At 43.4% G+C, this 27051-nt stretch overlaps 1 protein-coding gene across 1 annotated transcript; it reads left to right on the top strand.

The window, feature by feature from the left end:
• Positions 1–695: 695 nt before the first annotated feature.
• On the top strand, positions 696–12922 carry STC1 (stanniocalcin 1). Its single transcript, XM_039868142.1, has 4 exons — positions 696–1086; positions 3103–3245; positions 3924–4135; positions 9863–12922. The coding sequence occupies exons 1-4, from the start codon at positions 969–971 to the stop codon at positions 10131–10133; spliced, it is 744 nt and encodes a 247-aa protein (XP_039724076.1). The 5' UTR covers positions 696–968; the 3' UTR covers positions 10134–12922.
• The last annotated feature ends 14129 nt before the right edge of the window (positions 12923–27051 follow it).

Genomic DNA, 27051 nt, shown 5'->3' with positions numbered 1-27051 from the left:
GCTTTGAGAACAAAGGTAGAGCAAAGTAAAAGGACTTGACCAGGCCACAGAGCTGAGCAATAGAAGAACCGGGGCTGCAGCTCAGAGCTGTCGTGTCCCTGTCCCAGGACCCTTCCACTCATATATGTCCCTCTTCGAGGACTCATATAAGTGAGTGAGAATTCAGGATGCCCACATACAAAATGCATCGCAGATTTGTGAACACGTGTATACTGAGAAATGGAGAGGTGCGGGGTATGCAGCTTACAACACAGACAACGTGCTGTTAAAATTCGAGTAAAACTGCTATAACGAGGTTGACTCGGAATCCAAAGAGACCACAGTCCTCATCCTGCCGATGCTGCCCATCCCCCGCCCCCTCCAGCCCACTTTTTTAAAAGACGGATAGATTTCCAGAGCACCTTATTAAGATTGTCATATGATTTGCCTTTAGTTCAATCAATACAGAGTTATCCTTTAATTCCGTGAAAATAGCTTTTTCACACATCTATGCACACAGTCACACACACATATGAAACATTGGCAGCAGGTACTTTTAATTTGCTGGAAAATATTTCTAAGAAGTCAAACAGCTCTAGCCCAATGAGCGCGCCCTCCGATTGGCTAGCCAGACCAGTTGAGGGACCTGATTGGTCCCTGATCCTAGGGACCGATAAGAACGGCTATAAAACCCCTGGGTGCAGCTCTTGGGCCCCCAGTTTGCAAAAGCCAGAGGTGCAAGAAGCAGCGACTGCAGCAGCAGCAGCAGAGCCAGCAGCAGCAGCAGCGCCAGCAGCGCCAGCAGCAGCAGCAGCAGCAAAAGCGTCAGCAGGAGTAGCATCAGCAGCAGCAAAAAATCCTCATCAAATCCTCACCTAGGCTTTCAGTATATCCAGATCCACATCTTCCCTCAAGCCCGGAGAGGGAAAGAGGAAAGGGGGGGGAGGAGAAAAAAAAACCCCAACAACTTAGCGGAAACTTCTCAGAGAATGCTCCAAAACTCAGCAGTGCTTCTGGTGCTGGTGATCAGTGCTTCTGCAACCCATGAGGCAGAGCAGAATGATTCTGTGAGCGCCAGGAAATCCCGGGTGGCAGCTCAGAACTCAGGTAAGCGGAAAACCCAGGACCGGTTTCTCCCCCTAAGAGCTGTCCTCATTTGCCTCTTGCTTTTGCAACTGTGTCTGTGACGGCTGATCTTGATAATAAATGTGCTTCATGCCTGATGGCAATAAACTGCCAGTGCAATCCGATAGCCTTAGGAAGTGGAGCTCCTTTGTTTTATAAATTGCACGCAACTAACGAAGAAGCTGGGTGCTCTGCTGAGGGTATTTCATTGCATAAGCCTAGCCTGATTGCCTGAAATCTGGCACGTACCCTCTTGAGAGGGGGAGGGGGCGGAGGGGGGGGCGGGGAGGCTTGAATGTTGGCATGCCTCAAAGCGCTCTCTATACTTTCCAGAAGCCGAAGCTAATCTTAAGGTGAGACACGATTTGGCTGATGCTATCTCTCTCTTCCTTTACCCTTCTAAGACCCTACAACTCGACTTCCCCACCCCTTCAGAGAACACACTGAAAGCTCCCTCTGCAGACGAATTTACAGAATCAGAGCCCTCAAGTCTGAAAAATCCAGGGCAGATTCAAGAAAACCCTACACATTCCACCCCCGGCACTGCTCCTTCTCTTCCTCCCGGCTCTCTCCCTGGCTCCATTCAGTCGCCCATGCAGCCCGTGGCCAGAAAGCCCCTTGAAAGGGAGTATTAGTGAAACAGAGCAGCTGTTTCTCCAAGGGGAAGGTCTCACTCTCGCCCTAACTCCTGGAGCAGTTAATTGTGTGTTAGCTTGGCCTCTAAAGGAAAAGAATCCTTAGAAAGCCGGCATTGACACCTCTGCCTTTTGACTTTGCTTGTCCACCTTGCTCCTGTTCCATTGCTGTCCTGGCTCCCCCAACTGTCAGCAAAGATGGGATCGCAGGTGTCCAAACGCTGCAGACGACGCTACCCTCGAAAGAGCAGGTCCCTGCCGAGAGAAGGGCTCTGCTTCACTTCCTTTTGTACTTAGTTGCTATAGAGATGCAGTGATTCACAATTCGAGCTTGCCTAAAACAATAGCAACCCTAATGCATATTAAAACTGCTTAAAGCAAAGTTATAATTTGAACCCGTGGAAATATATAATTAGGGAAATGACTTGTAACATCCCAGAGGCTGCGGGTGGTGGGAGGGGGAGGGGGAGGGGAAGCCTAACCGAACCATGCTTTTGATCTCAGAGGAGAATCCTATGGTATGAAGGCCTCAGATCATTTCTTGCCGAGCTGCCTGCCAGAATACCCCCCTTTCTGTAGGAGAGAAATTACTTTTATGGGAGATCTTATCCAGAATGTAGAAAGCCTCATGCAAGTTCTTTGCGGTTTTCTTCCAGTCTTGCACAAGGGGTGCCTTGGCCTTGTTATTCCACACCTGTGTTTCTAATGGCTTTTACAATATGAGAGAGATTATGCATACCATACCTCTAAGCACTGTCCTATGGTAGGGGGTTGGGGTGAAACATGAACAGATCAGATTCCCTTCTGCCAATATGAAGGTAAGTTAAAAGCCCTAATTCGGAAGGGACTCCTGGCAAATTCTTCTCTGCCATTTAGACTAAAATTTCATCCTTATTACCCTAGAGTGCATTTTCGGGAGCCAAATGGACTCCCTCACCCTTCCACCTCCTTAACCTAACCACCAGCCATGGCTTTCACCTCCGCATGCTTCCAGGCTCTGAGTGATACCCTCTGGCTCTGCAGCACTGCTTCAAACACCATGCGTTCCACCCACTCCAGCCTCACTCTGCAGCCACCCAAGCTGTGTGGTGGTAACGGTGAGACCAAGAACATGGATCTCAGAGGCAAAACACATTTCCTCCCCTTCATGTGCTCTGGCTCTTACAAGCCAAAAGGGTTTGCCTGTCTCCTCACTTTCTCACTCTCGCCCTCCTCTGAAAGGGCCTATCTACTGGCCCCATCTCAGACAGACTTCTAGGTTTTCTCCTGACCCCATGTCCTTGAATTTTGCCACCACACCAACTTGACCCCTTGGAACCACCCTCACTGTCTGACCCGGATTGGATGGACTTGTCTTTTTCAGCCGAAGTGGTTCGCTGCCTCAACAGTGCTCTGCAGGTTGGCTGTGGGGCTTTTGCATGCCTGGAGAACTCCACCTGTGACACAGATGGGATGTACGACATCTGTAAATCCTTCTTATACAGCGCTGCTAAATTTGACACTCAGGTAATAAGACCTTGACCCTCACTCCCACTGGCTGCTCGTCTTTAACTGCATTAGACTATTGTTCTTAGGAACCAGCTCTCCTCAGCCTCCTCACTCTAAATTCTCATCTCCAATGTGTACACACACACACACACACACACACACACACACACACACACCCCCACATTTTTGGCCTGGAAATAGGTTCTGTATAAGACACTCCCCGCCCACTCTAAGGCACAATTGTAACATGCTGACAGAGGCTGTCTTATAAAGGAAGAGTGATGAGCAGATAATCTTTGCTTTTTCAAAAGACAATAAAAACATTCTTCAAACAAAGAAGTTCTTCTCACTGTATGACCTAGCCTACTAGCTTGTGGTTTGAGTTATCAAAGTCTCCATCCCAAGACTACAAAGCCATATTCTGGCTATTTTTAAGCTGCAGGGTGGTTGATTATGGTTCATCTTTTTTTTTTTCTCTTGTCTCATTTCATTTCTATGGAGCTCAATTTTCAAGGTAGTCTCAGGGAGTGGGGACATTTTTTTATCCTGGCCACGGCATACAATTTTCTCATTGCAAGGATATGCAGATGGCCATGACACACGCCAGGAGCCCCCGTAAGTTCCACACATTCTATGCCCTGTCCTCTCTTGTCAGCACGAGCTAAAGATTTTCCTCCCTATCCCCTTCCTTGGCAGGGAAAAGCATTTGTCAAAGAGAGCTTGAAGTGCATCGCCAACGGGGTCACCGCCAAGGTCTTCCTCGCCATTCGGAGGTGTTCCACTTTCCAGAGGATGATTGCTGAGGTGCAGGAGGAGTGCTACAGCAAGCTGAATGTGTGCAGCATCGCCAAGCGGAACCCCGAAGCCATCACTGAAGTCGTCCAGCTCCCCAATCACTTCTCCAACAGGTACAAAATGAGACCACTTTTTCACAGTTAGGGGGGAAGGGGGAGTGGTTGGCTGGCAGAGCCAGACACAGAAGGGAGGGTAAATTGCCACAGTCATGCTCTTATTTTAGCTTGCAGTCTTCCCAGCTTTTGCAGAAAAAAAAAAATATGTTTGTGATTGGTTGTGACAGCTTAAGCAGGCTGGTTTTTTTTTTCCACTGTTATAGGAAAAGTCTTCCCATGCAGTTAATAGAAAGCTTCATCTGCAGCAATGTGCATTTTCATTGTCAATTTCTTGCCTTAAGCCTGAAGGGAATTGTGAAGTTTATGGAAACAAGCTTTTGAGACATCAAATTCGGCTGACTGAATGACTATGCACAGTACAATTGGCCATTATAAAAACCCTGGTCAAATGTCATAATGCAGTCTTTTAAATCTACATGTATTTTGAGTCAGCCCCAAGCCCAATCGGATACTTCACTAGGTTACCCAGAGCAAGCCATCTCACTGGACGGGGACTCACATTTCCTTTGTGAAAGGTGAAATGTCTGGACTAGATGATTCCTATGTTCCCTTTCAAGCTGACGTTACCCCATTCCTCTAGTCCCAGGTTTCCTGGAATGATGTTCTGGTGACTGCCTAGATCACATTCTCATCTTAGTATTTTAACACGACCCAAAGCCACTGAGCTGGTAATACGCGAACATCATGCCTTTCTGTGCCCCTCACTCATAAGCCAAGAGTGAGAGCCTAACACGTGAAAGGACCGACATCCTCATTCCATGGCCTAGAAAGGTGCCCAGCAAGACCTGGGCTTCCCCACCTGTGATGAAGTTGAGAGACATATGGAGGGGGCTGGCATGGAGGTATGGCAGTGGCCATGCTGGCCCGTCAGATTCAGCCTACTGAGATGCCCCGCAGACTAAAACTTGACTCCCGATGCTAAAGTGCTATCATTCTCACTCTACAGCCAAATTTGCACATAGTCACAAGGATGGGTCCTATTCATGTTACTCTGACCACCTGGGAGCCAACACAGGCTTACCTGATTAATTTTCTAGTCAGATGCTGCCGCCCTTCTTCAGAAGGTGCCATCAGCCTAGTCCTCCCCGGGCTTCTCATGATTTAGGCACATACACAAAGACAACTGGAAGATGGCAAGTATAGCTCCTCCTTAGGGAAAGGTTAAGGCCCCTAACATTAAAACTTTGTAAAATTTCTGATTCACTCTTAACTACAGGTCTGTCTTCAGAACCTGGTGTCAATTTATAAACATCGTTCAGTCCTTGTTATGGGTCCTAACTGATTACTCAGAACAGGAAAATCAAATCCAGCATTCGTCTCAAATGGCTTACTTATCTCATTATATCGACCTTGGTCTCAAGATTCTCCTAGGAAGATTCTTGTTACATATAGGGGGAGAAATACCTAATTGCTGAAGACCCTTCTTACCATAAGAAAGAGAAATAAAAAATTCCCAGTCTGACAGGGGCTAGGGACAAAGGATGTGTTTGCGTGGTAGCTGGGAGGCAGCTATTATCATAAGTTTAGACCTTTAAGGACCCTGTCACTTGGCACGTAACCAGTTTTGAGGCAGTACTAATCTCTCAGTTTCAACTGAGGTAGCATCTTTCCTGATGAAGAGGGAGGTCTTACCAAAAGGATGACACAAATTTCAGACTGGGGAGCCTAACCACATAAAAAGAGACTAGTAATAGTTTTAATCAGGCCACGTTCCTTTCAATAGGCCCCTAACATTTTGCTTCTCACCACCTTTAGAAAATGGTCACAAGGAATCCCGCTATCTCCTTCTTTCATCTTAGGGGAATCACAGTTATTAGGAAAGTGGGAAAAAATTGCCACCTCTTGAAGATAAGAACCTTCCACGCAACTCTTACCTTTCTCCAATTATTTCACCTCGACTGGCTGATATTCCTGCTGAGAACTGTAGAGGTTTCCGCTTCCATTCTGGGCTTAATTTGCTCTATTTAAACTCCTCACTCTCCTGAAACATCCTGCTTTCCCAGCCTCTGTCCCACCACTGATACACGCTAACTTGTGCCAATTGGCACAGAATTGTGAAAGGAAGTAGTTACAGGTTCATTCCACCTTCCTGTGACTTATCTAGACTGAGATTTGGGCCTGGGAGAATCCAAAAGCCTGTGACTGGACCAGGAGCCAGAACAGGGAAGTTTTTCATGAGAGAAATGCTCTTAGAAGCAAAAGGACAGCCGGAGTGTCCTCCTGGCTGAATTTGCAAACTACACTTTCAACTATGAGGGAAGCAGGCAAAATTGATCAGGCAGGCTAGACAGTGTGGGGCTTGGGAAGGAATTTGACCAACCCAGATCCAGAGTGGGAAAACTGACGAAGCTTCCAGCTCTCTAGGGCATGGATAGGGAACAGGAAACAGAAGAATAATATTGATCAAGGGAAACAAAGGACTATTTATAAACCCTCACACAGAACGTTCCTAGGCAGTATGTGTGTATTTGGGTAAGCATGGCTGAAACAGTAGCTATGGAGAATATCTGATCTTATTCTTCACCAAGAAAAAAAAATAAAACAGTCAGTGATGGAATTTTTCAAAGTGGGGAAAAAGAATGCTGCTTTAAAAAGTCCTTCCAGGTTGGGTGATCAAAATGCTTCACCCATCAAGTCTTTGCAATAGATCCCTGCCACCTCCCATAAAGATGAAAAAAGAAATCTCAAATAGTTCCAACTCCTCCTATAAAAGGTGGGCCTTACGCAGAGCTGCACCATTTTTTGTTAAACTGAGAAGGAACGTATGTGTCAAATCCCCAGAAACTTAGAATGTCATAACTGGAGATGACCATAGAAATCATCTAGACTAACTGCCTTATTTTACTGATTAAAGAACAGAGGCCTGAGAGGGGAGTGACCTGCCAAAGGTCACACAGCTGGTAAATGACAGAGTTGAGCCCAGAACTCACATGGCCTTGAGCCAAGCTCTTTATTGCTATTTCAAAAATGGCAGTAAAACCTGCAGGATACAGCCATAATCCAAAAATAGAATACCAAGTAGAATTGAATAAATATGCCTCAGGGTGATCAACAATTAGATTTGTGCACATTCTCTCCTCAAAGAGAAGGCACATCTTACCAATAGCTTTAGTAACATCAAGATTTGGTACCAGACGGCGTTCAATAAATATGTGACAATTGCTAAGTCAACTTTTACTGGAGACACATCTCTTAAATAATTTCACTTAGTGACTAATATATAGGAAAGGTCTGTCTCGTTAACTCACCCGATCCCAGATGTCAATGCCATATTCCAACCCTTAATGGATATGCACAGGATTAACCTACTGCTCACTTCAGCAAATGCTGTTGACATCAGGGCAGCCTGACAAGTTTTCCACTTAAAGGAGCTGCTAATGGAGCCACGAACATTTTCTATTCCAAAGAGCTCTCTCAATCTGTCCTTGTCGAGTTAACAAAGCTCCATGAGAAAAGCTAAGGCTGGATTTGGGGGTTGTCACCAAGAGCCGTCAGGCTGGCGAAGGTATCAAGAAACACCAAGGACAGGTATCCTACCCTCTCTGGGCCAGCAGAGACAGCAATAGGAAAGGCGGGAACCCTCAGAAAAAGAGAGTAGGCCTTTTGACAAAGTGGGGCCAGAGAGACACAGCTGGCCTTAAAGAGGTGGCCAGCTACAGACGCTGAGTTACCTTATTGCTGTTAGACTTCTTCACCCAGACAAGAGCTTTCGATGTTGATCTAAGGATCTTCTCCAGCCCATTTGGGAGGCTATCTGGTGTGAACAGTTCTTTCTAGAAGTGTTAGTGTTAACTTCTAAGTTGTAGAGTCCTTACTGGGGGACAGGGGGACGAGGGTCAGAAACCTTATTCTCTAGGATCTAATCACCTTGCGAACTGGACACAGAGATCCAAGGGGCGATGACCTAGCAGAACCCACAAGTAAAGAGGTGCCTGGTAGACTTGTAAAGCTCTTGGTACAAAGTCGCTTATTCTCAGTTTTTCCAAAACCATTTTTCTCCCCCACTTCCCCATCCAAGTGAGATCTGCTTTGACTCATGTGCTTTATAATTCCAAAGGGTTGGAAAATGTATTTCTCTGCCAGAGAATCCCAAATTTAACAACAGCTAGATGTAACCCCCCTCGAGGGAAGGGTGGAGCCAGGACTGTCCGAGACCTAGACAGGGCCTTTCAGTCCTCCAATTCGTTCTGTTCACTCAGGGTGACCGCTTTGCTTCATTACCCACATTCCACCCTATTTACCATACATCCCTCAAAGGACCTCTCTAAGGAGTTAAGTTATTCTGGAAAGATGTTTGATCCCATGCTCTGTGAGGTGAGTTAAAAATAAAAAGGTGTTGTTGTTTTTTTCATGGAAGATCTTGTGTCCCCAGAGATCATCAGGCTCCTCTGAGTAAAGGGTCTTTCCACATAAATACTGCAGATAACTGTCATCGGGAGAGCGTTTTAATAGTGAACACAGAAGCAAATGGGTTTTGATAACTGTCACCACCTCAAAATGGAGCAAACGCATCCCAGCTCAAATTGGAAAATATCTTAACTGTCTTTCCAAAGAACAGGACGAATAATTTCTATGCTATACATATTAGACAGTTTAATCTTTTCTGAGCCATAACACTTAGCTGCAGTGTTTGGGATGCTTAAAGGACTTGCACCAAAAATGAAGGAAATTTATACCAACCAGAATGTTTTTTATAAAACTTACCAGACGTACAGATAATTTTTCTTACGGGAATCATGACTTATGGGAGAGACTCATATTTTAAAGCTCCATTTCCTCAATGGCCACAAAATAAATCAACGAATCGACAGCGAGTGGGCAATATTGCCCTATGATACTGGCACATGAGAGATGCGAAAAATAAGGACAAAAGTCCTGCCTTCAATACATTTAGAATCTAGTCAGAAAAACAAAACCATCACTAAACTATCAAATGCTGACCTGTGTGACAATAACCTAATATCTATAAAACATCCAAAAAAGGAAGAGGCCAGCAAAAGCTAGACCAGTGAGAGAAGGCTTCCTGGAATTATTGAAGCATGAACCGTTAAAGACCACTTATTTTTCCATTTAAATATCCTCATTGCCTGGCAATTGGCTGTCTCGCTACAGTATACACTTGGAATACATTGACACTGAAGACAGGAGATTCCTTTAAAAATAGAAATTTAGTCAGGATGTGTACTCATATGCAGAGATACCTGTACACATGCACCAGCAAGAAAAAGGAAAATTGCAAAGAGGCATCAACATAACTCCAAATTTATGCGCAGTGACTAGTAACATATGTGTCGAGTGTTGGGCTCACCTCATGGTATTTGACTGAGTCCTGCTTTTACCATTAACCCGTTGTATGACTTTAGACAAGTGACTTCAGCTGTCCCACCTTAGCTTCTTCTCTGTAAAATGATATGATGAACTAGTCACTAAATGATCTCTACACTCCCATCTAGCTCTATGATTCTACGTTTCTAAAACTTTTTTACACATCACCGTCAGCCTACTATCCGAAGTAAATCCCCTGAGCTCTAAACGTGAAGACAGACCCGACTTGCATTGTGTGGTAAATCCAGGAAGCATATGCACTCAAAATACGAAGATGCTGCACAAAAGCTAGAAGCCAGAGCAACTAGCAGCTGATGAACTCTTTGCGTTTGCACGGCTGCCCTGATATAAGCCCAGTCTTGCCTCATTCTCACTGCCATGTTCTCTTTCCCAACGCAGATACTATAACAGACTTGTCCGAAGCCTATTGGAATGTGATGGAGACACCGTCAGCACAATCAGAGACAGCCTGATGGAGAAAATTGGGCCCAACATGGCCAGCCTCTTTCACATCCTGCAGACAGATCACTGTGCCCAAACACACCCGCGAGCTGACTTCAACAGGAGGCGCACCAATGAGCCACAGAAGCTGAAAGTCCTCCTCAGGAACCTCCGAGGTGAGGTGGCCTCTCCCACCCACAGCAAACGCACCTCGCAAGAGAGTGCATAACCAGGGAGAGGTGTTCACAGCCTCACCAAACTAGTATCATTTAAGGGTGTCCACACACCCACTTTGAGTGTACTGTGCCTGGTTTGATTTTTTTAAAGTAGTTCCTATTTTCTATCCCCCTCGAAGAAAATTGCATGAAACTAGGCTTCTGTAATCGATCTCCCAATATTCCGCGATGGCAGCATTCCCACAAACAGAATACGTGTGGTCTTTCTGCCTCTCCTCAGGAGAAAGGACCTTCCTTTATCACTCTCCTCTACCACGTCTTTTCCCAACTCCCCTCAGAACTACTCTCAAACACAAAACATTCATGGAATCCCCCAGTCATTGTAATCTGAAGATGTGGAGCCCTTTAGAATGGTTGCCCCAGTAGAGTTAGCTGATAAGAAGCAACTTAATTTAAATGCATGTCTTAAGTGCTCATAAAGATGTTAAATGGAATTCGTGTTATGAATCTGTGCTGGCCATGGACGAATATGAATGTCATGTTTGAATTCTTGATCTCTCATGAGCTAGTGTCTTATGGTCTTGATCCTCCACTGTCTAATTTCCTTTCCGACACATTTACCAAATTGCTCAAGCCTGGCCCTCCAACCAGACTTCGAGCCTGCCTCTTCTTGCATCTAATGAAAAACAAAAAGCTAACATCTTTATGTACTGTAACTGCTCAGAGCTTTAAAAGTATCTTTAACAATTGTCTTAAAACCAGAGAATCTTAAGGTCTAACTGTGGAATATAAATAGCTGAAAACTAATGTACTGTACATAAATTTCCAGAGGACTCTGCTTAAACAAAGCAGTATATAATAACTTTATTGCATATAGATTTAGTTTTGTAACTTAGCTTTATTTTTCTTTTCCTGGGAATGGAATAACTATCTCACTTCTAGATATCCACGTAAATGCTCCTTGTGGCCTTTTTTATAACTAAGGGGGTAGAAGTAGTTTTAGTCAACATCAAAACTTAAGAATGGCCTGTATGAGATAGGAAAAACCAACAGGTGTATCTGAAGGACCCCAGGTAAGACGTTAATCTCCCAGCCCACCTCAACCCAGAGGCTCCTCGTGACTTAAACCTATCCTGAAACAGCTCTGTCACATCCAACTAGGAATGACAGGAAACAAAAAGAGCATCCCTTTGGCTTATGCGATAAGGCCTATGATACCTTGGGAAGTGGCAGTTTTTGACTCACCACCTTTCATCGGTGCTGGTACTCCTGCAAACTGATGATGGAGTGGGAGACTTTCCATGAAATCCATCAGGAATGAGTCAATCAGCCTTTGGGTCTTTAGTTCGGGGGACTTGGGGCTGAGGGGGTATAAATCACCCTGGGCTGTCCAGCCTTAATAGACTCCTCTTACATTTTTGTCCTGTAGCACGCTGCCTGCCAAAGTAGTTCTGGCAGCTGGGCCATCTCTGTAGGATGGCCAAAAAAAAAAAAGAGAGAGAGGGAGAAGAAAGAGCTGGTGGTTTGATCATTTCTGCCGTGATGTTTACAAGATGGCGACCACCAAAGCCAAATGATTAACCTATCTATGAACAACAGTAGTTTCTCAGGGTCACTGTCCTTGAACCCAGCAGTCCCTTATGAGCGTCACTGCCCACCAAAGGTCAATGTCAGGAGAGGAGGAGGGAGAAGGGGTAGGACTGTAGGGGCCACTCCAAACTTGCTTAGGTAGAAACTTGGTGCTTGACTCTCACTAGGCTAAACTCAAGATTTGACCAAATCGAGTGATAGGGACCCTGGTGGGAGGAGGGAGGGCACATCTCCAGAAAAACGAAAAGCAATACAACTTTACCACAAAGCCTTTAAAACCAGTAACGTGCTGCTCAAGGACCAAGAGCGACTGCAGCAGACCCAGCAGCAGCAGCAGCACACGCATTGCTGCCTTTGTCCCCACACAGCCTCTAAGCGTGCTGACATCAGATTGTTAAGAGCATTTTTATACTCAGAACTGTCCTATCCCCAGGTCCCCAAACATATGGACACTGCCTTAGCCTCTTGGAAATCAGGTAGACCACACTCTAAGTTGACTCTCCCCCCTTCCCCGCCCCCAGGCAAGGCTGACTTCCCCAAACCAGAAAAGCTATTAAAGTGTGTGTGTTGTGTCCATTTCGCAAACCTACAAAACCAGGACCCCAATGCGACAAGTCGTTCATGAGTATTCCTAGCAAAATTTCTCTCTTACTTCAGTCTCTAGTTCTTTTTTTTTTTTTTTTTTTTTGCTGTGACCTCTTCACACCGTGGTACCCCACCTTTCTCCCCACAATGATATTTATATATGTATCTATAATACATATATCTACACACATGGAAAGAAGCAGTTCTCACAATGTTGCTAGTTTTTTGCTTCTCTTTTCCCATCCCACTCCCCCAACTCCCTCTGAAATTTCCAAAGCTTTGTCTTCTGTTTCCTGCACAGAGTGATTCGGGCTGACCTAGACCAGTTTGCATGTTTCTTCTATTGTGATTTGGTTGCACTTTAGACATGTTTGTGCCATTATATTTGCATTATGTATTTATAATTTAAATGATATTTAGGTTTTTGGCTGAGTACTGGAATAAACAGTGAGCATATCTGGTATATGTCATTATTTATTGTTAAATTACATTTTTAAGCTCCATGTGCATATAAAGGTTATGAAACATATCATGGTAATGACAGATGCAAGTTATTTTATTTGCTTATTTTTATAATTAAAGATGCCATAGCATAATATGAAACCTTTGGTGAATTCCTTCTAAGATAAAAAATAATAATAAAGTGTTACGTTTTATTGGTTTTTTTCCCCAATGTCTTTCATTGTTATTCTTTAAAAACTTCCTTGAATGAGACTTTCCGAACATGAAGTCAATGGCTGATTAGTTTCTTTAAAGTCACTAATTGACACTAATTTAAAGCGTCAGTATGTCAATGAACATAGTTTAAAATCAACATTTCCCCAGTTTCCTTAAAACCATCTAGTGGCGCCCATTACCCTCACAGTAAAATTGCAACCCAAATTCTTTACAAGCCCGGAAGAATCCTAATGGTCTGGATACCGCTCAGCTGACCAGCTTCAATACTCACCTTTCCTCCCGTTTAATGAACTCTACACCCAGCCCTTCAGGAGTTCTAGAAAGGATTCACTCTCTCTCCCTCCAGGCCTTTATGGATGCCATTCTCTCTTTCTGGAAGACCTTGTCCTCCACCCTTCTACTAGACTGGAAGCGCCTTTGCTTGTTCGCCTGTGTTACCAGCACTGAAGCAGCACCCAGCTGGCAGGATACCCACAATACTTTAAATGAATGATTTAGAAAGAGTCGGAAGAGGAGACAATTGCATCCGTGTGACAAGGGAGGCAGATAGTTCTGTGATGATAAGGATCTAGCTCCAGGTCAGACTTCTGGAATCTGAATTCTGGAGCTGCCACTTTTTAACTGCATGATGTCAGAAGAGTTACTTAATCTCAAAATACATCCGTTTCTTTCCCTGTAAAATGAGGATAGTGATAACCACCCAGAGGGCTGTTAGAAGGAGATAAAATAAGTGAAGTGCTTACAACACGTTTAATACACTGCGATGCTCGGTAAGTTTCGGCCATTATCATTATCGCAAGTAAAGGGGGATGAGAGCGCAGAAGGAGGGGACTCTCCATCTCGCAGACTGGGAAGAGGATTCGCAGCAGAATGACATCTAGCTGGGTCTTGAAGGATGGTCACAAGTTCAGTCACAGGAAAAGGGGGGCTTCTATGGTATGGATTTTTCAAGGAGAGTTCTCATATTGTTGTTTTTTAAAATTAGTGGATTTTCCTCATTTTAGATTCAAATGGGGATACTTTTCTCAACATCATTCATTTCTAGCTCCAAATTGCATTTTCTCAAGTTCAGATACGCACAGGACAATTAACAAATACTAAAAGAATTGTCACTCCCAAGCCAAAAATATATTGCATTTGCTTTTCTCTGACCTGGCCAGCGAAAAAAGAGTACATTTATTTCATTATGATCCTTCATTTTCAATTTTCTTCTATCAGCATCTATTTATACAATGAGGCTGTATATTCCCACTGTAGAACTTAGACCTGAGGTTTCCACAAACTGAGTTCAAATTCTCATTCCTCAACTATCCCTGTGGCGTTGGGCCAAGTGTTTGATATCTTCACACGTTAGCTTTTTTACATATGAAAATATCCCTATGACATAGAGATAAATAATAGGTCCTACCTCCTAAAGGGATCATGAGCATTAACTGAGTCCTACATAAAGCACTTAAAACAGTGTCTAGCACATAGCGAGTGCCCCCAAAATAGTATTTGTTGAGCATTCAACAAAGGTAACTCTTACCATTTACGTAAATGCTATCACCATCATTTAGATTCTACTCCCACTCCGGACATGGGTCTTGAGGTACCACTGTGGATGAAGGTTCTTGTTCGTTTTCCTTTTCAGATCACTAAACATTACTTTTAATCAAGATTTTATGAATCTGATTGATAAAATATTTCAACCTACCAAAATGGCAAATAATAATATCTGAACACCTGCATCCCATCACCAAGCTTAAGAAACAAAATAGCGCAGATATCGTGGTCTCCTGTGTGTACTTCCTGGGACCCATTCACACTCTAACAGCTCGTGATTAAACCGTTTTCAAAAGGCCATGGCTTAGAAGGATAGACTTTCTCAAGTTATTGAAGTATACTTAATTTTTTAAAAAAATTTCTATCAGCCTTTCAAAAATGGGGTTCAAAAGATCATGGATAGTCTGTGAATCTGTGATATAAGAGAAGAAAAAAGGTCAGGACATCCCTCCCATGGGGCCTGCGCAATTGCTATAAGAGCTATCAGTATAACTCCTGAATCAGTGACCCTCTGATTTACCACGCACACAAATCATCTGGAATCTCGCTGAAATGATTCGGTACCTCTGGGCGAGGTCCAAGAGTCTGCATTTCTAACACACTCCCAGGCGATGCTGCTGCTCTTGCTCCATGGAGGATCCTCTGAGTAGCAAAGTCCCAATCGTTTCAACATGACTGAATCAGTTCTTCAACCCTGGAGACCTCCACAGCCACCAAAAGGTTATTGCTAAAGTACAAGGATGATCTTTTCACTTCCTTGCTTTAGCAGCTCCCCATTGCCTAGAAGACAATAATCAAGCATCTCTACTTCAAATTTAAGTCCTTCAAAATCTGAGTCGATTCTGTTCATACTAACTTCTCTTTTATCTCCAAAGACACCATAACAATTTCCACCTCACTACCTTAACACATTACCTTCACACTATCATTCCTCCTAATGAATAGCCTTCTACCCAAACTCCTTTTCATTTACCAAAGTCTGTGTCACCTGAGAAGCCTTCCCCAGCATGGCCAAGTCTGTAGCAGATTGCACTGCAGGCTGCTTGCAAGGAGAGAGAGGATCTGGTCATCTTTGTATTCCTGGTGCTTAACACAAAACTAGCATACACTAAGCATTTATGAGTGGAGGAAGGAAAAAAGAGAGAGAGATGGAGGGAAGGAAAGAAGGAGGAAGGAAGGAAGGAAGGAAGGAAGGAAGAAGGAAGGAAGGAAGGAAGGAAGGAAGGAAGGAAGGAAGGAAGGAAGGAAGGAAGGGAAAGGGAAGGAGAGAAGAAGGAGAGGGGTGGGTGGGAGGAGGGAGGAGGAGGAGGGAGGAGGAGGGAACCTTTTCACCAACAACTAATCTATGACTTTTCTTTCAGTAGGACACTGGAGCCTTAGCAGCAATAGCAGGGTAGGCTGGAGAATGGAGGGCATGTTGCCATGGTGAGTAGAGAAATTCCAGGTGCCGTTTGGGTATCCTTAAGTCTGCCAGCTTGCAACAACACCACATAACTATATTTCTTTCTAGCACTAGCCCTGATAAATGTGTACACCTGCTGTTATTTTCTCCTGGTAACCTGAGCAACAAAAGACTCATCAACAAAAATGTTTAGATATTTGCTAAGCCATATCATGGTTTCTTGTATCTTTAGTTATTTTGTCATGTAGTTACTGTTATAATACCCCTGAGTTTACTAATTCTTCTTCCCTATACTCAAACTCCACCATGAACTCCATTCTCCATGGTCTTTTGATTTTTTTTTTTTTTTTTACCCCAAGGAAGAACTTGAGGGCCAGAATGAAATATTGGCTAAACCCACCCCACCACTCTACTGTAAAATCTGAAGAGCAATGTACATCATCAATTTTGCAAATAACTAATTAAAGTCCAATTATTGAATAAGTATCAACTGAGGACCTATGTGCTACTTGACACAGTACCTAGAGTCAGAATGCAACAGGCTAAGCTGAGAACTCACTAATTCGAACCTCTGTTTGCCAATAAAATGCACCTCTGCTCTCCACTCTGTACTAAGGGATTTGGGGCTTCCAGTTGAGGACAGAATGCTATTCTCAACCCTAGCACAGTTAAGTCACACTGCAGGTATACTGTGCTGTTGGAAAACCAGACACAGTGTATGTCTCACAAGAGACTGTTGGCGATTCCAACATTTGGTCAAAATCTTGGAACCAATGGCAATGACAGCCTGCTCACCTGTCTTGGGATTTCTTGAAAGTACAATCACTCCAGGCCATGGCTCACTACCTCCACACAGCCTGAGCTCCCCTCTTCCCCATCTCCTGTCAGGGCACTGCTAGGACTAAATATTCTGAAACATTGCAGTTTGCTAATTCCTTCATGCTTGATATCCTGGTCACTCAAAGGCACCACTCAAGATCTAAGCCTCTCTGATATTGAAACCCTCCCATCCGCACATTCTCATATTGCTTTGCTTTATGTCCCTCCTCCCTGAGTCAATCTCCTGCTGTTCTCCTTTCAAACTCTGCCCATTCTAGAGCAAACACAGTCTATTGTATCTTCATTCTCACTTTTAATATCTCCTCCAGTTTCTTGTCTTAACTGAACCCTGGCTCCTCAAAGAACATTGTCCCCTGTAATCGTCCCAAATCTCAAGTTGGTGAGTGGAGTTCATGTGATTTTTTTCTCCCTTTGCTGCTCCAGCCTATATAATTCTGCCACTGTCCTATAAAACTTGTGACCACCGAGATTTAGGCTACTATGGTCTGAATGTTTGGGTCCTCCTCCCCACCGACAAAGTTATATGCTGAAATGCTAACTCCTAAGGTGATGGTATCAGGAGGTGGGGCCTTCGAGAGGTGATTGGTTCATGAGGGAGGAACCCTCATGAATGGGATTCATGTCCTTATAAAAGACCTGAGAGAGCTTCCTCACCCCTTCCGCCATGCGAGCACACAGTGAGAAGATGGCCATCTATGAACCAGGAAGAAGCAGCCCTTTACCAGACACCCAATCTATCATCAGCCTTCCAGCCTTCAGAACTGTGAGAAACAAATTCCTGTTGTTTATAAGCCACCCAGTCTATGGTATTCTGTCATAGCAGCCCCAAGGGACTAAGACATAGGCCATCTGGCTATACCAGTTTCCCCTTTTCTTCGTCACTGTCATCTAGCCCAAAAATACCCTGTAATGATATTGATAGGCATTGCCTCTCATTTATCAATGATATCATTAACAGGCTCATAATTTTCCTTGTCATTCTCAAGTCACATCATCAGTCTGGACAAATTCAATATTCGTGGGAAGGCTTTGCACAGCACTCAGACTTTTAATCCTTCCTCTGCACCACCGGTCCCACCCCCCATATGCATACCCTGGATCAGGAGGTACACACCCATATGGCCATGCATGGAATTGAGAGGTACACACCCGTATGGCCGTGCATGGAATCGGGAAGTTCACACCAGGACAGCTGTTCGTGGAATCGGGAGGTACACACCAGGACGGCTGTGTGTGGTTTACTCTGATTGGCCGTTGTCCATGTCAGAGCAGTCTAACATGTTGAATATTACCCTCTTCTGAAACCTGTACAGTTCTGAAATCTTAAATCCGAAATCTCTGCAAACTGCAACATCCTTTCCCTTTCAGCTCTCCTATTCGCCTATCTGCACTATACCAGTTCTTTAACCTCACCCCAACCTTCAGGCCCTTGACCCTTCTACATCCTCCTGATCTTTCAAACCCCCTCCCTGCCCAGCCTTGAACTCATGGTTAATCACTCCGACCGTGCAAATGCATTGCCCTCAATAGCTTGCCGCATCAATCTTCTGTCACACTCAACTGGAAAAATCCCGCCCCCGGGGTCTATGTTCTCAGCTGGGAAAAAAAAAAATCTTAAAGCCATGCACAGATCTGGTGTCCCTTAAAATCTGTCAGCTTCAAGCTCAACAAGACCCTCCATGCTGCCTGGGAATCTCCTTGTCCATCCCTCTTCGGCTCTTTTTTCCACTCTCCACAGCAACAATTCAAAGCTTCTCCAATCCATCGAACCTCCCCCCATTACCTCTCTTCTAACGCCCAGTGGAAAACCTGGCCTCCTACCGCACAGACGAAATAGAAACCATCACATGAAACATCCCTCAAGTCTCTGCAACCACACCTATCCACCTCTATCCCTTTGTAAATTTTGTAAATGTTCCCTTCCATAAAAGGTGCAGAATCATTCTTCCCATCTCAAGATGATGAATTCTCCTGAGTTCTAGATCCCAGCCACTTCCACCCTCACGCAGGATTTCTGGCCTTCCGGTGTTACCCTCTCCCCTATGTCAGTGGTGTCTCCCTCTCTGCTTCCTCCAGAGCCATCTTGTGTTTCTGCTACCACCCTATTTCTCTCATCCCTTCACAGTCAATTTTCTTTAAAGAGATGTCTGCATTTATTTTCTTAATTTCCTCACCTTCCATTTACTCTTTAACTCTTTAGAATCTGGCATCTTTCACTGAAATGACTCTTGTTGCTAAATCCAAAATCCTTATCTCATGTAATTAATCTGCACCATTTGGCACTGATGAACATCTGTCCTCCTTAAAAGGCGTTCCATGGCAATGCTTTTTCTTTCTACAAATGCTCCATCTCGGTCTCTACTTTCTCCTCCCATCCCTTCAATATTAGAGTTCCTCAGCTTTCTGTCCTGGGTCCTTACCCCAGGCTCCTTGATTTGAACCGTCATCCTCCTTTCTTCTTGTTCTATATACTCTTCTTGGAAACTATCATCTACTCCCATCTTTCAATTCCTGTTATTTGTCCTGTATTTCCCTTGAAAACTCTATTGAGCTTCAGATCCACATACCCAACACATCCAACTGGATACTTCCATTCTGATGTATGATACCCACCAAGACCATAACATACCCAAAACCGAATCCTTCAAACTCTTTCATCTTCATTGAACAGTATCTCCATCCTCCCGAAATATAGGTACTGTTTTTGAGTTCTGTTTCCTCACACCTCTCAGCAATTAATAACCATCGATTTCCCCCACCCTTAATTAGCTACTATCTTGATTCGAAGCCCATCCTCAAGAGTCTCCTAAATTCTCTCTCAGATTCCAGGAATGCTCTGCCTTTGCCCCCAAATGAATCCCCTACTTTGGGGCCAGAAGACTCTTTCCAGAGGGTAAATCTGATTCTGTCACTTCACTGCTTGAAAACCATCAATAGAAACTCTACAACATCAGAAAAAGATGCATGCCACTTAGTATGTAATATAAGATGCTACATAATCTGGCCACTTCTTACTTTTCGGCCTCATCTCTTGCTAAGCAATTCAACCCCATCCTCCTTTTCTCACTGTGAGCTCCAGCCATGTATGTACTATATGCAACTTCATCCATGTATTCACCTTGCTTCCTTGACCTTTGTTACATATTATTGTGTTAATAATACAATAATACTTTTGTTAGTACTATTTCTCTCTCTCCCAAACACACACACATTTCCATGTCTGGCTAACTGCTGTTCATTCTTTGGGACTCAGTGAAATTACCCCTTCCTCCAAGAAACCTTCTATGATTACCTAGAACTGAGTTAGGTACTCTCTCTGCTGCTTCCAAAGCTTCTAGTGTTTACTTCTCTATTGGAGAATTAAGTTGCCTATTGACTTGTTTTTCTTCCCTCACTAGACGACGTATTTTTTGAGAGACTGCTCAGTGTCTTGTCTTCCAAATCGTATGCCTATTGTCTAGCACAGCACCAGGCAAATAATAGGTACTCAATACTTGTTAATTGAATGAGAATGCAGTATAGTTAAATTAATTAAAAGGTGGTCATTCTCTTTCCAGAAGGTTTTGTTCTGGGACAACAAGACACACGTGAGACACACAAATTGCTCTTAGCATCTAGAAGCATAAACACTCTGATCGGAAAAGTGGCAAAGGAAATGAAAGCAAGTTCCAAAGGGACAAACACAGCTGGCTATTACAGATGAAAAAGGTTCAAGATACATATATTTTCACCTATCTAACTGGAAACATTTTGTAAATAATAATTTCCATTGTTCATCAATGTTTAAAGAAAACAAAACTGTCAAACACTGCTGATAGGAATGCAAAATGGAGCACTTTTGGAGGAACATTCCCTCAGTATCTGTACAATGTCTTAAACCTTCACAAAGCCTTCAAACTAGCAATTCCATGTATAGAAATGTAGTATAATAAAATATCCATATGCAACATTTTACTATAAAGATATTTATCACAAAAACTATTCTGTTACCTCATAAAAATAATCTGTATATACAATCATAGATGAATTTTTTAAATTGTGATGAAACAGTACCCATTAAAAATGATATAAAGCATAATTACAGGCATATAAAAATATATAAGTGAAAGAACCTCACAAAATGTATGTACAATATGATCTCATTTTTGCAAAAATATATGTATGTACCCATATACATGCATATATAAGACTAAAAGTTTACACAATAAAATGTTGATAGTGATTGTTTTTTCACAGTTATTTACTTTACCCAAGGCTTTGTTGGGAGGGGGGGGTATTTTTTAGTATTTTCACAATGTTGTTGGGTTTTTTTAGTATTTTTACAATGCATTATTTTTGACAAAAATAAAGATTTAAAGAATCAAAATTTAAAAGCAGGTTGCAAACCAATCAGTCACTAATTACTGTAAAACTGCTCTATTTTCACTTTAAAGGATCCAAAATATTGATACCATGTTCTCAATATATATTTATACAAAAGGCCTCTTTAACATAGCAAACTCCCTTGCTATATTTGATTAGAGACTTCATATATGCATCCAAAGATTTCAATATTTAAGAAATATGTGTTTCAAGAAAACCACTAATTCACAGAACTCAAGGTCAAGGCAATTCATACATCACACATCATCATCCAGCTCCTACTAACTGCCAAGCTCTCTGTACTCATCGCAGTCCAGGACTAATAACCCCTTCATCCCTACAAAATGATAACAATTCATAATTTTTTCTTAATTTTTATGAGTGAAAAACATTTCTTACCAGGGTACAAATTTGCTGTTCCTTTTCATATGATGATGATGAAGCCGTCAGGATGGCGCATACTTTGAGCTGTTTTCCCAAATGGATCTTTACCCCTTCCCCACTGTCTCTTTGGCCCTATGACCAAAGGAGACCTTTGCAAGGAAGCTTGCTGAAGGGAAGTTCTGCCTGTGCTCAGGAACCAGAGCAAAACCAACCATCCTGCTCTCGATCAAACTCATTCCTCAGTTCTATTAAATAACAAACTATTCTAATATTCTAATGAACTAAATAACAAACTATTCTAATATTCTAATGAACTAAAAAGCACTTGCCTTGTTAGACTCTAGAGGAGAAATAGAAGAACTGGACATGAAGTTTTATAGGACCCAAAGCCACTCTGTCACAAACTGTCAGAGAAACAAAGCATGAGGTTCTCCAACCCCAAATTAGGACATACAGTTTAACAGGTAGGTTACAAAGTCAGTGAAGAAGGACATCGGGAGTCTGCATATCCTGTAAAATCTGGGCTATAAGGTTGTCACACCCAAAAGGACTACACATACCCCATCCCCACTCCAGCTGTCTTTTAGGAACGTTCCATTTCTAACAGCAAGAAATAAAATGGTAAGCCCCGGGCTCAATGCAAAGAAATGGAATTAGCATCAGTGCCCGTTCTGAGGCTCCCACCAGCAGCTGCAGGGCTCACATTCTCGATTTACCACCTTGCTTTTCTCACAAGCTCTGCTCTACCAGCACATGCCCTTAGCCTCGGGCTCAATGACTGTGGCATTAGTGTGTATAATACTCTATCCGACTTCCCTTGAACCCTCTGACCCGTCTCAGCAAGTCTTGCTGGGCTCCAAAGAAAGCCAATCCTGACCATCTCCACTATTTCCTTCCCCAGCTTACTACCCCCATCCCTTGTTCTCCTGGAAGATCAACACGTTATGTAACTTAACTGGATCTCTAAATCTTGTCAGGACAATGGCAGACTCCGTATACTCAGATGGTGGAAATGATCTCCCTGTAAAATAAATTCACGGGGCCATTTACGGGGTAGCTGCAGGGGCCTGGCTGACAGCCTGCATCTCCTGCTGCCAGAACCTGACTTCTCTTTATCTTTCCTTTCGTTCCACTTACTTTTCATTTAAGGTTAATGTTCCTGGGCTTCCTGAAACAGGTGACTCTAGCTATGTTAATAAAGCCAGGTGTGATAGCATCTTCCATGACTTCAGCTCTCAAACACTGAGAAGAGGGAAAAGTACTTTTAAATGACCACATCCTCTTAATAACATTCCAAGGGAGAGACTGCTTATCTTGATTTTAATTTTTCAGTCTCCTTTCATCTCTTCCTCTAAAGATATGGCTCAGAGAAAGATCACCCATGAAGCACTTATCAAAAAAAACATTACTAACATTTAGTAGGAGCCAGCTGGAGTGTGGGGCAGATTAAGGGCAAGGACTGGAGGGGGTGGGGAGTGACAATGGACCTGAGAGTATGCTTTAAACCTTGTAAGCCTAGGCACAATTCATAAACACAGACTTGAACATATTCAAATTTTAAAGTTATCTGAATAAAGCATGGCCTGAAATTCACCTCTCTTAGTCTCTTCTTAAGAAAAGCTAATTGAGCAAAATGCTTAGCACAAACTTAAGGAGAGAATGTTTAACTTACTTAGGAAATTAAATTGTTTTGAGTCCCCAAAGAAGCTCTGATTTAAAACAAGTCATTCTAACCTGTGGCTTTCAAACTTGGTTGGTCAATGTGACAATATTTCTCTTGATATAAAAGTCAGAATTCTAGAAACTTCAGTATTGGTCAGTGTTGCTCAGAGTGAATGATCCATGAACCACCTGTGTCAGATGCACCTGGAGTTCTAGGCAGGTAGAGGCTGCACTCCCCTCAGCTATCCGTCACCCTAGCCCCTTACTTAATCAACCTTCAGAATCAGAATCTCTGCCAGGGTTTAGAGTCTGGTGTGTAGAAGCACTTCCAGCAAGGCATTTCTGGTGGGCTAGAAGGATGCAGGTGATCAGGTCAACTCTGACCTATATAAGGCTTGGATCCAGACACTCGGCTAAAAATTAAAATTGAAGAATCCTGGACATGCAATATCACGGACTCAAGTATTGGTCAGTAGCACTGATTGGCAGCACTTTCAGTTACTACAAAGAAAACGTGGAGCTCAATGAGGCTTCCAGATCAAATATATGAATAAAAAGTTAGGAATTGAAGACCAGGAACAATGGATGCATCTCATTAGCAGAGGTTCAAGTCCAAAGACAGAAATCCTAAAACAAAAATCAGAACCCAGCAATAGAGCAAGTGATCAATAAATATCAAAAGAGCTGTAGTTAGCAGCAAGATGGGCGTGAAAGGGTGATAAGGTCTTCTGAGGAAGGAGGTTATTATAAAACATCCTGGTTCTTGAGCTGGTACAAGATGTGTCCTCATAAGCATATAAGAACATCTAAATAACAAGAGCAAATGAGTACTAATTAAGAGCCCAGGCTACTTCCAACATCAGGCTGCCCAGAACTCAGTGTTAAGCACAACTTTCCATAACAATGGCTTGTGTTAAAGACATAAGGCCACCTATGTTAGAATTCATCATCACAAGGAGAGAGGACAGGGTCACAGGCACACGGAAGAGAAAGGAGCTGACATGACTTTACATTCCCAGGCTGAGTTTTAACAAGGGCAGGATAACTCATCATTAGCCCAGTGTGCAAGTTCTAGCAATCAAGACACTTCAGCCTGGACCCAGGGGAACAGGCACATCTGTGGAGAAAGTATGCTCATTGCTCAGTGCCGAGCAAACGGCCACACAAGAATTTAAAGCAGAAACAGGAGAGTTTCCCTCTCTTTGGCTCTCTCCAGCATGCTGAAGTAAAACAGCATTTCAGGCACCGTGAAATGGCATAATATTCACACGTTTTAGGAACCTACTCAGAACGCTGGGCAGGCTGCTTTCACGTGAGCTATTCAACAGTCCCAACAACACTGAGAAGTTGTGTTCCCCCATTTTACAGGTAAGAAAGCTAAGGTCCAGAGAAGTTAAGGGATCATCTCAAGAATCTTTCTGACAATTTCTTATACAATTTCCGCCACAGGAGAGCTTGTACCCAACCTCGGAGCAAGGTAATTGGAGACCAGTAGATGACATGGCGATTTCAACCAGCACACCTCACACAAAGCAATAGTCATGCATTTTCCAGAAGATACTTCCTTTACAGTAGAAAACAAATCATATGGAGACTTGGCAACTTTTATGACCAAAAAGAAGGGCCTTACAAGTTCAATACACACTTGCATACACAAACATGAACAACCACAGCCTCAACCTTGTATTTAGCTTGGAGAAAGAGAAAAGAATTTCCTGTGGATTTTTTTTAGTGCACTTCTCTTGTTTGACTCAAACACTGTAAGTAAACCACTGTGATTGAAACATACACGAAGCCTGCATAAGCGATCCATAAGTACCAGAGCCCACTCACACTTTGAACCCAGTTCTGTCCAACACCAACCCATGCTTCTCCAATGACACTTGTCGCACTTCCTCACTTGTGTTCCTTCTGCCTGAGACCCCTTTTCCAACTCCCTCCACTTGTTGGGATGTTTCTCAAACTTCAAGACATAGTTCCATGCTTACCTCATCCAGAAAACCTTGAGTGAATCATCAGCTTGTGCTACCCTCCTCCTTCTAATCTTATAGCGAGGAGAGACGAAAATCAAGCAGTCAACACCAAGAGAGGTGTTTAAGGCCAAAATCAGAGATGGTCCAGGCTGCCAGGAAACTAGAAGAAGAAAATCGAAACACAGTTAAAATGGCCAAAATAGAGCTAGGGTTGATCCCAAGTCTAATGAGCAGACGAGGCAACCAAAGACAATAGCGCACTGAGGAGGAAGAGTCCATGAGTCAACCCCAGGGTCTGAGAAGCCAGCGCTGGCAGGGAGGCCAAGTATGGGAGCAGCTGATGACCTGGTCATTCCAGAGTCGATTCCAAGGCTGCCTGTGAGGACCAGACCTCTTCTGCCACAGGAAAGCTTGTGCCCGCCCTGAGAGCAAGGCAATTGGAGGCCAATATATGACACTGCAAGTTCAACCAGCACACCTCACCCAGAGGCAGAAGGTCCCCACCCTAATGACACAACCTTAGGAACACAGGAAATGGCACTGCTGGTCCTCAAAATCTCTACCTCCACCACCTCCACACCAATGCCCAAATGCCTTGGTCGTGGAATAGAACTCACCAGTTTCTCTTAAGAATGAGACTTAGATGCCATCGACAGAAAGCGAGGAATAGAGAGCCAAGAACCGTCCCCAGGAACCGAGTGTGAGAGGGAGAACTTGGCTCCAGAAAGGTCAAAAAGCTTGAACATCGTGGAAGGTAAAGGGATGTGGAAAGTAGAGGAGGTTAGAGATTTCATAGACTCTATCTTACCTTCATCAGCCCTGCTCCAGTTGGGCCCCTTCCTTCTCTTCCAAACAAAACTGGCATGGGGGCAGCAGGAGGAGGGGAAGGGAATGGTCAGCGGTCAATATCTGATAGAGGCTCCATGTGCACGCTCATACCCTGTGTGCTACCACTGAGGACTTGAGATACACACAACCCAAGTGTCGGAGAAAAGACGCGCACACAAACACAGGCACACAGTCAGCGGACAGCAAGCCGACACTGAGTGTGCAACCTGGAGATGTCCGTACTATTTCTGGGTGTCACTGACTTTTCTCTGTGATGTTGGACAACTGCTGAAACCTCTCTGTACTTTCATTAATTCATGAACAATATGTCTAATCTCTGTCTCCTAAGAACGCCATCGAAAATTAATGAGCTTATAAAAAACTAAACAAAATTGATGTAAAAGTCCCTTTGTATACCCTAGAGAAGCTATAAACACCAGGTGATCGTATTTAAAATACAGATGTGTATTTCCATTTATGTGAGCCAATATAAGAACATTCAGCTTTACAGAGTAATGGCTATTTGGTTATTTCAAAAGGGGGGGGCGTGGACGAGCAGGGGGGTTCCTACACCGAAAACAGAATTTCCTATACGTGGAAGAAAATGGATGTTGAGTACTCAGTTTTACATTTAAATAGCAATAACGTCTATTGAGGGCTTACTTAGTATCGAGGTGCCATACTAAGCATTTTTTCTCTCATTTCATCCTCACGGTAACCCATGGTGAGGGTTCTTACGATCTCCCATTTCACGGAGAAGAAAACAGAAATGCTCAAACAGTAAGTCACCAGCCAGAGGTTACATATCTAATCAGTAGCGGAGATAAGACCTGAAACCCAGGACTGCTCAGTGCCTCATCCATTTCCCTTTTCCTCAAACCACAATGCTTCGCCAACAAAGAAGAAAGCTCCACAGAACGTGTAATGTTTGTTGAGTATTAAATGCCAAACAAACAAGTCTGGCAGAGCAGCTAAGGGAGAAGGCCTAGAAATCTAAATGCCTTTCAATGCTGAAAACAGTAGATAAATTATCTCTGAATTTAACAAATCCATAGGAAAATCATGTGAGAAATTCTTATTTACATTTGCCCTTTCATTCAGTGCGTTCCAGTAATCATAGTT

The sequence above is a fragment of the Pteropus medius genome, unplaced genomic scaffold (assembly GCF_902729225.1).
Source record: "Pteropus medius unplaced genomic scaffold, Ma_sr-lr_union100, whole genome shotgun sequence".
NCBI lineage: Eukaryota > Metazoa > Chordata > Mammalia > Chiroptera > Pteropodidae > Pteropus > Pteropus medius.
The sequence above is the reverse complement of the archived record's forward strand: the minus strand, read 5'-3'. Positions and strand labels throughout refer to the sequence as shown.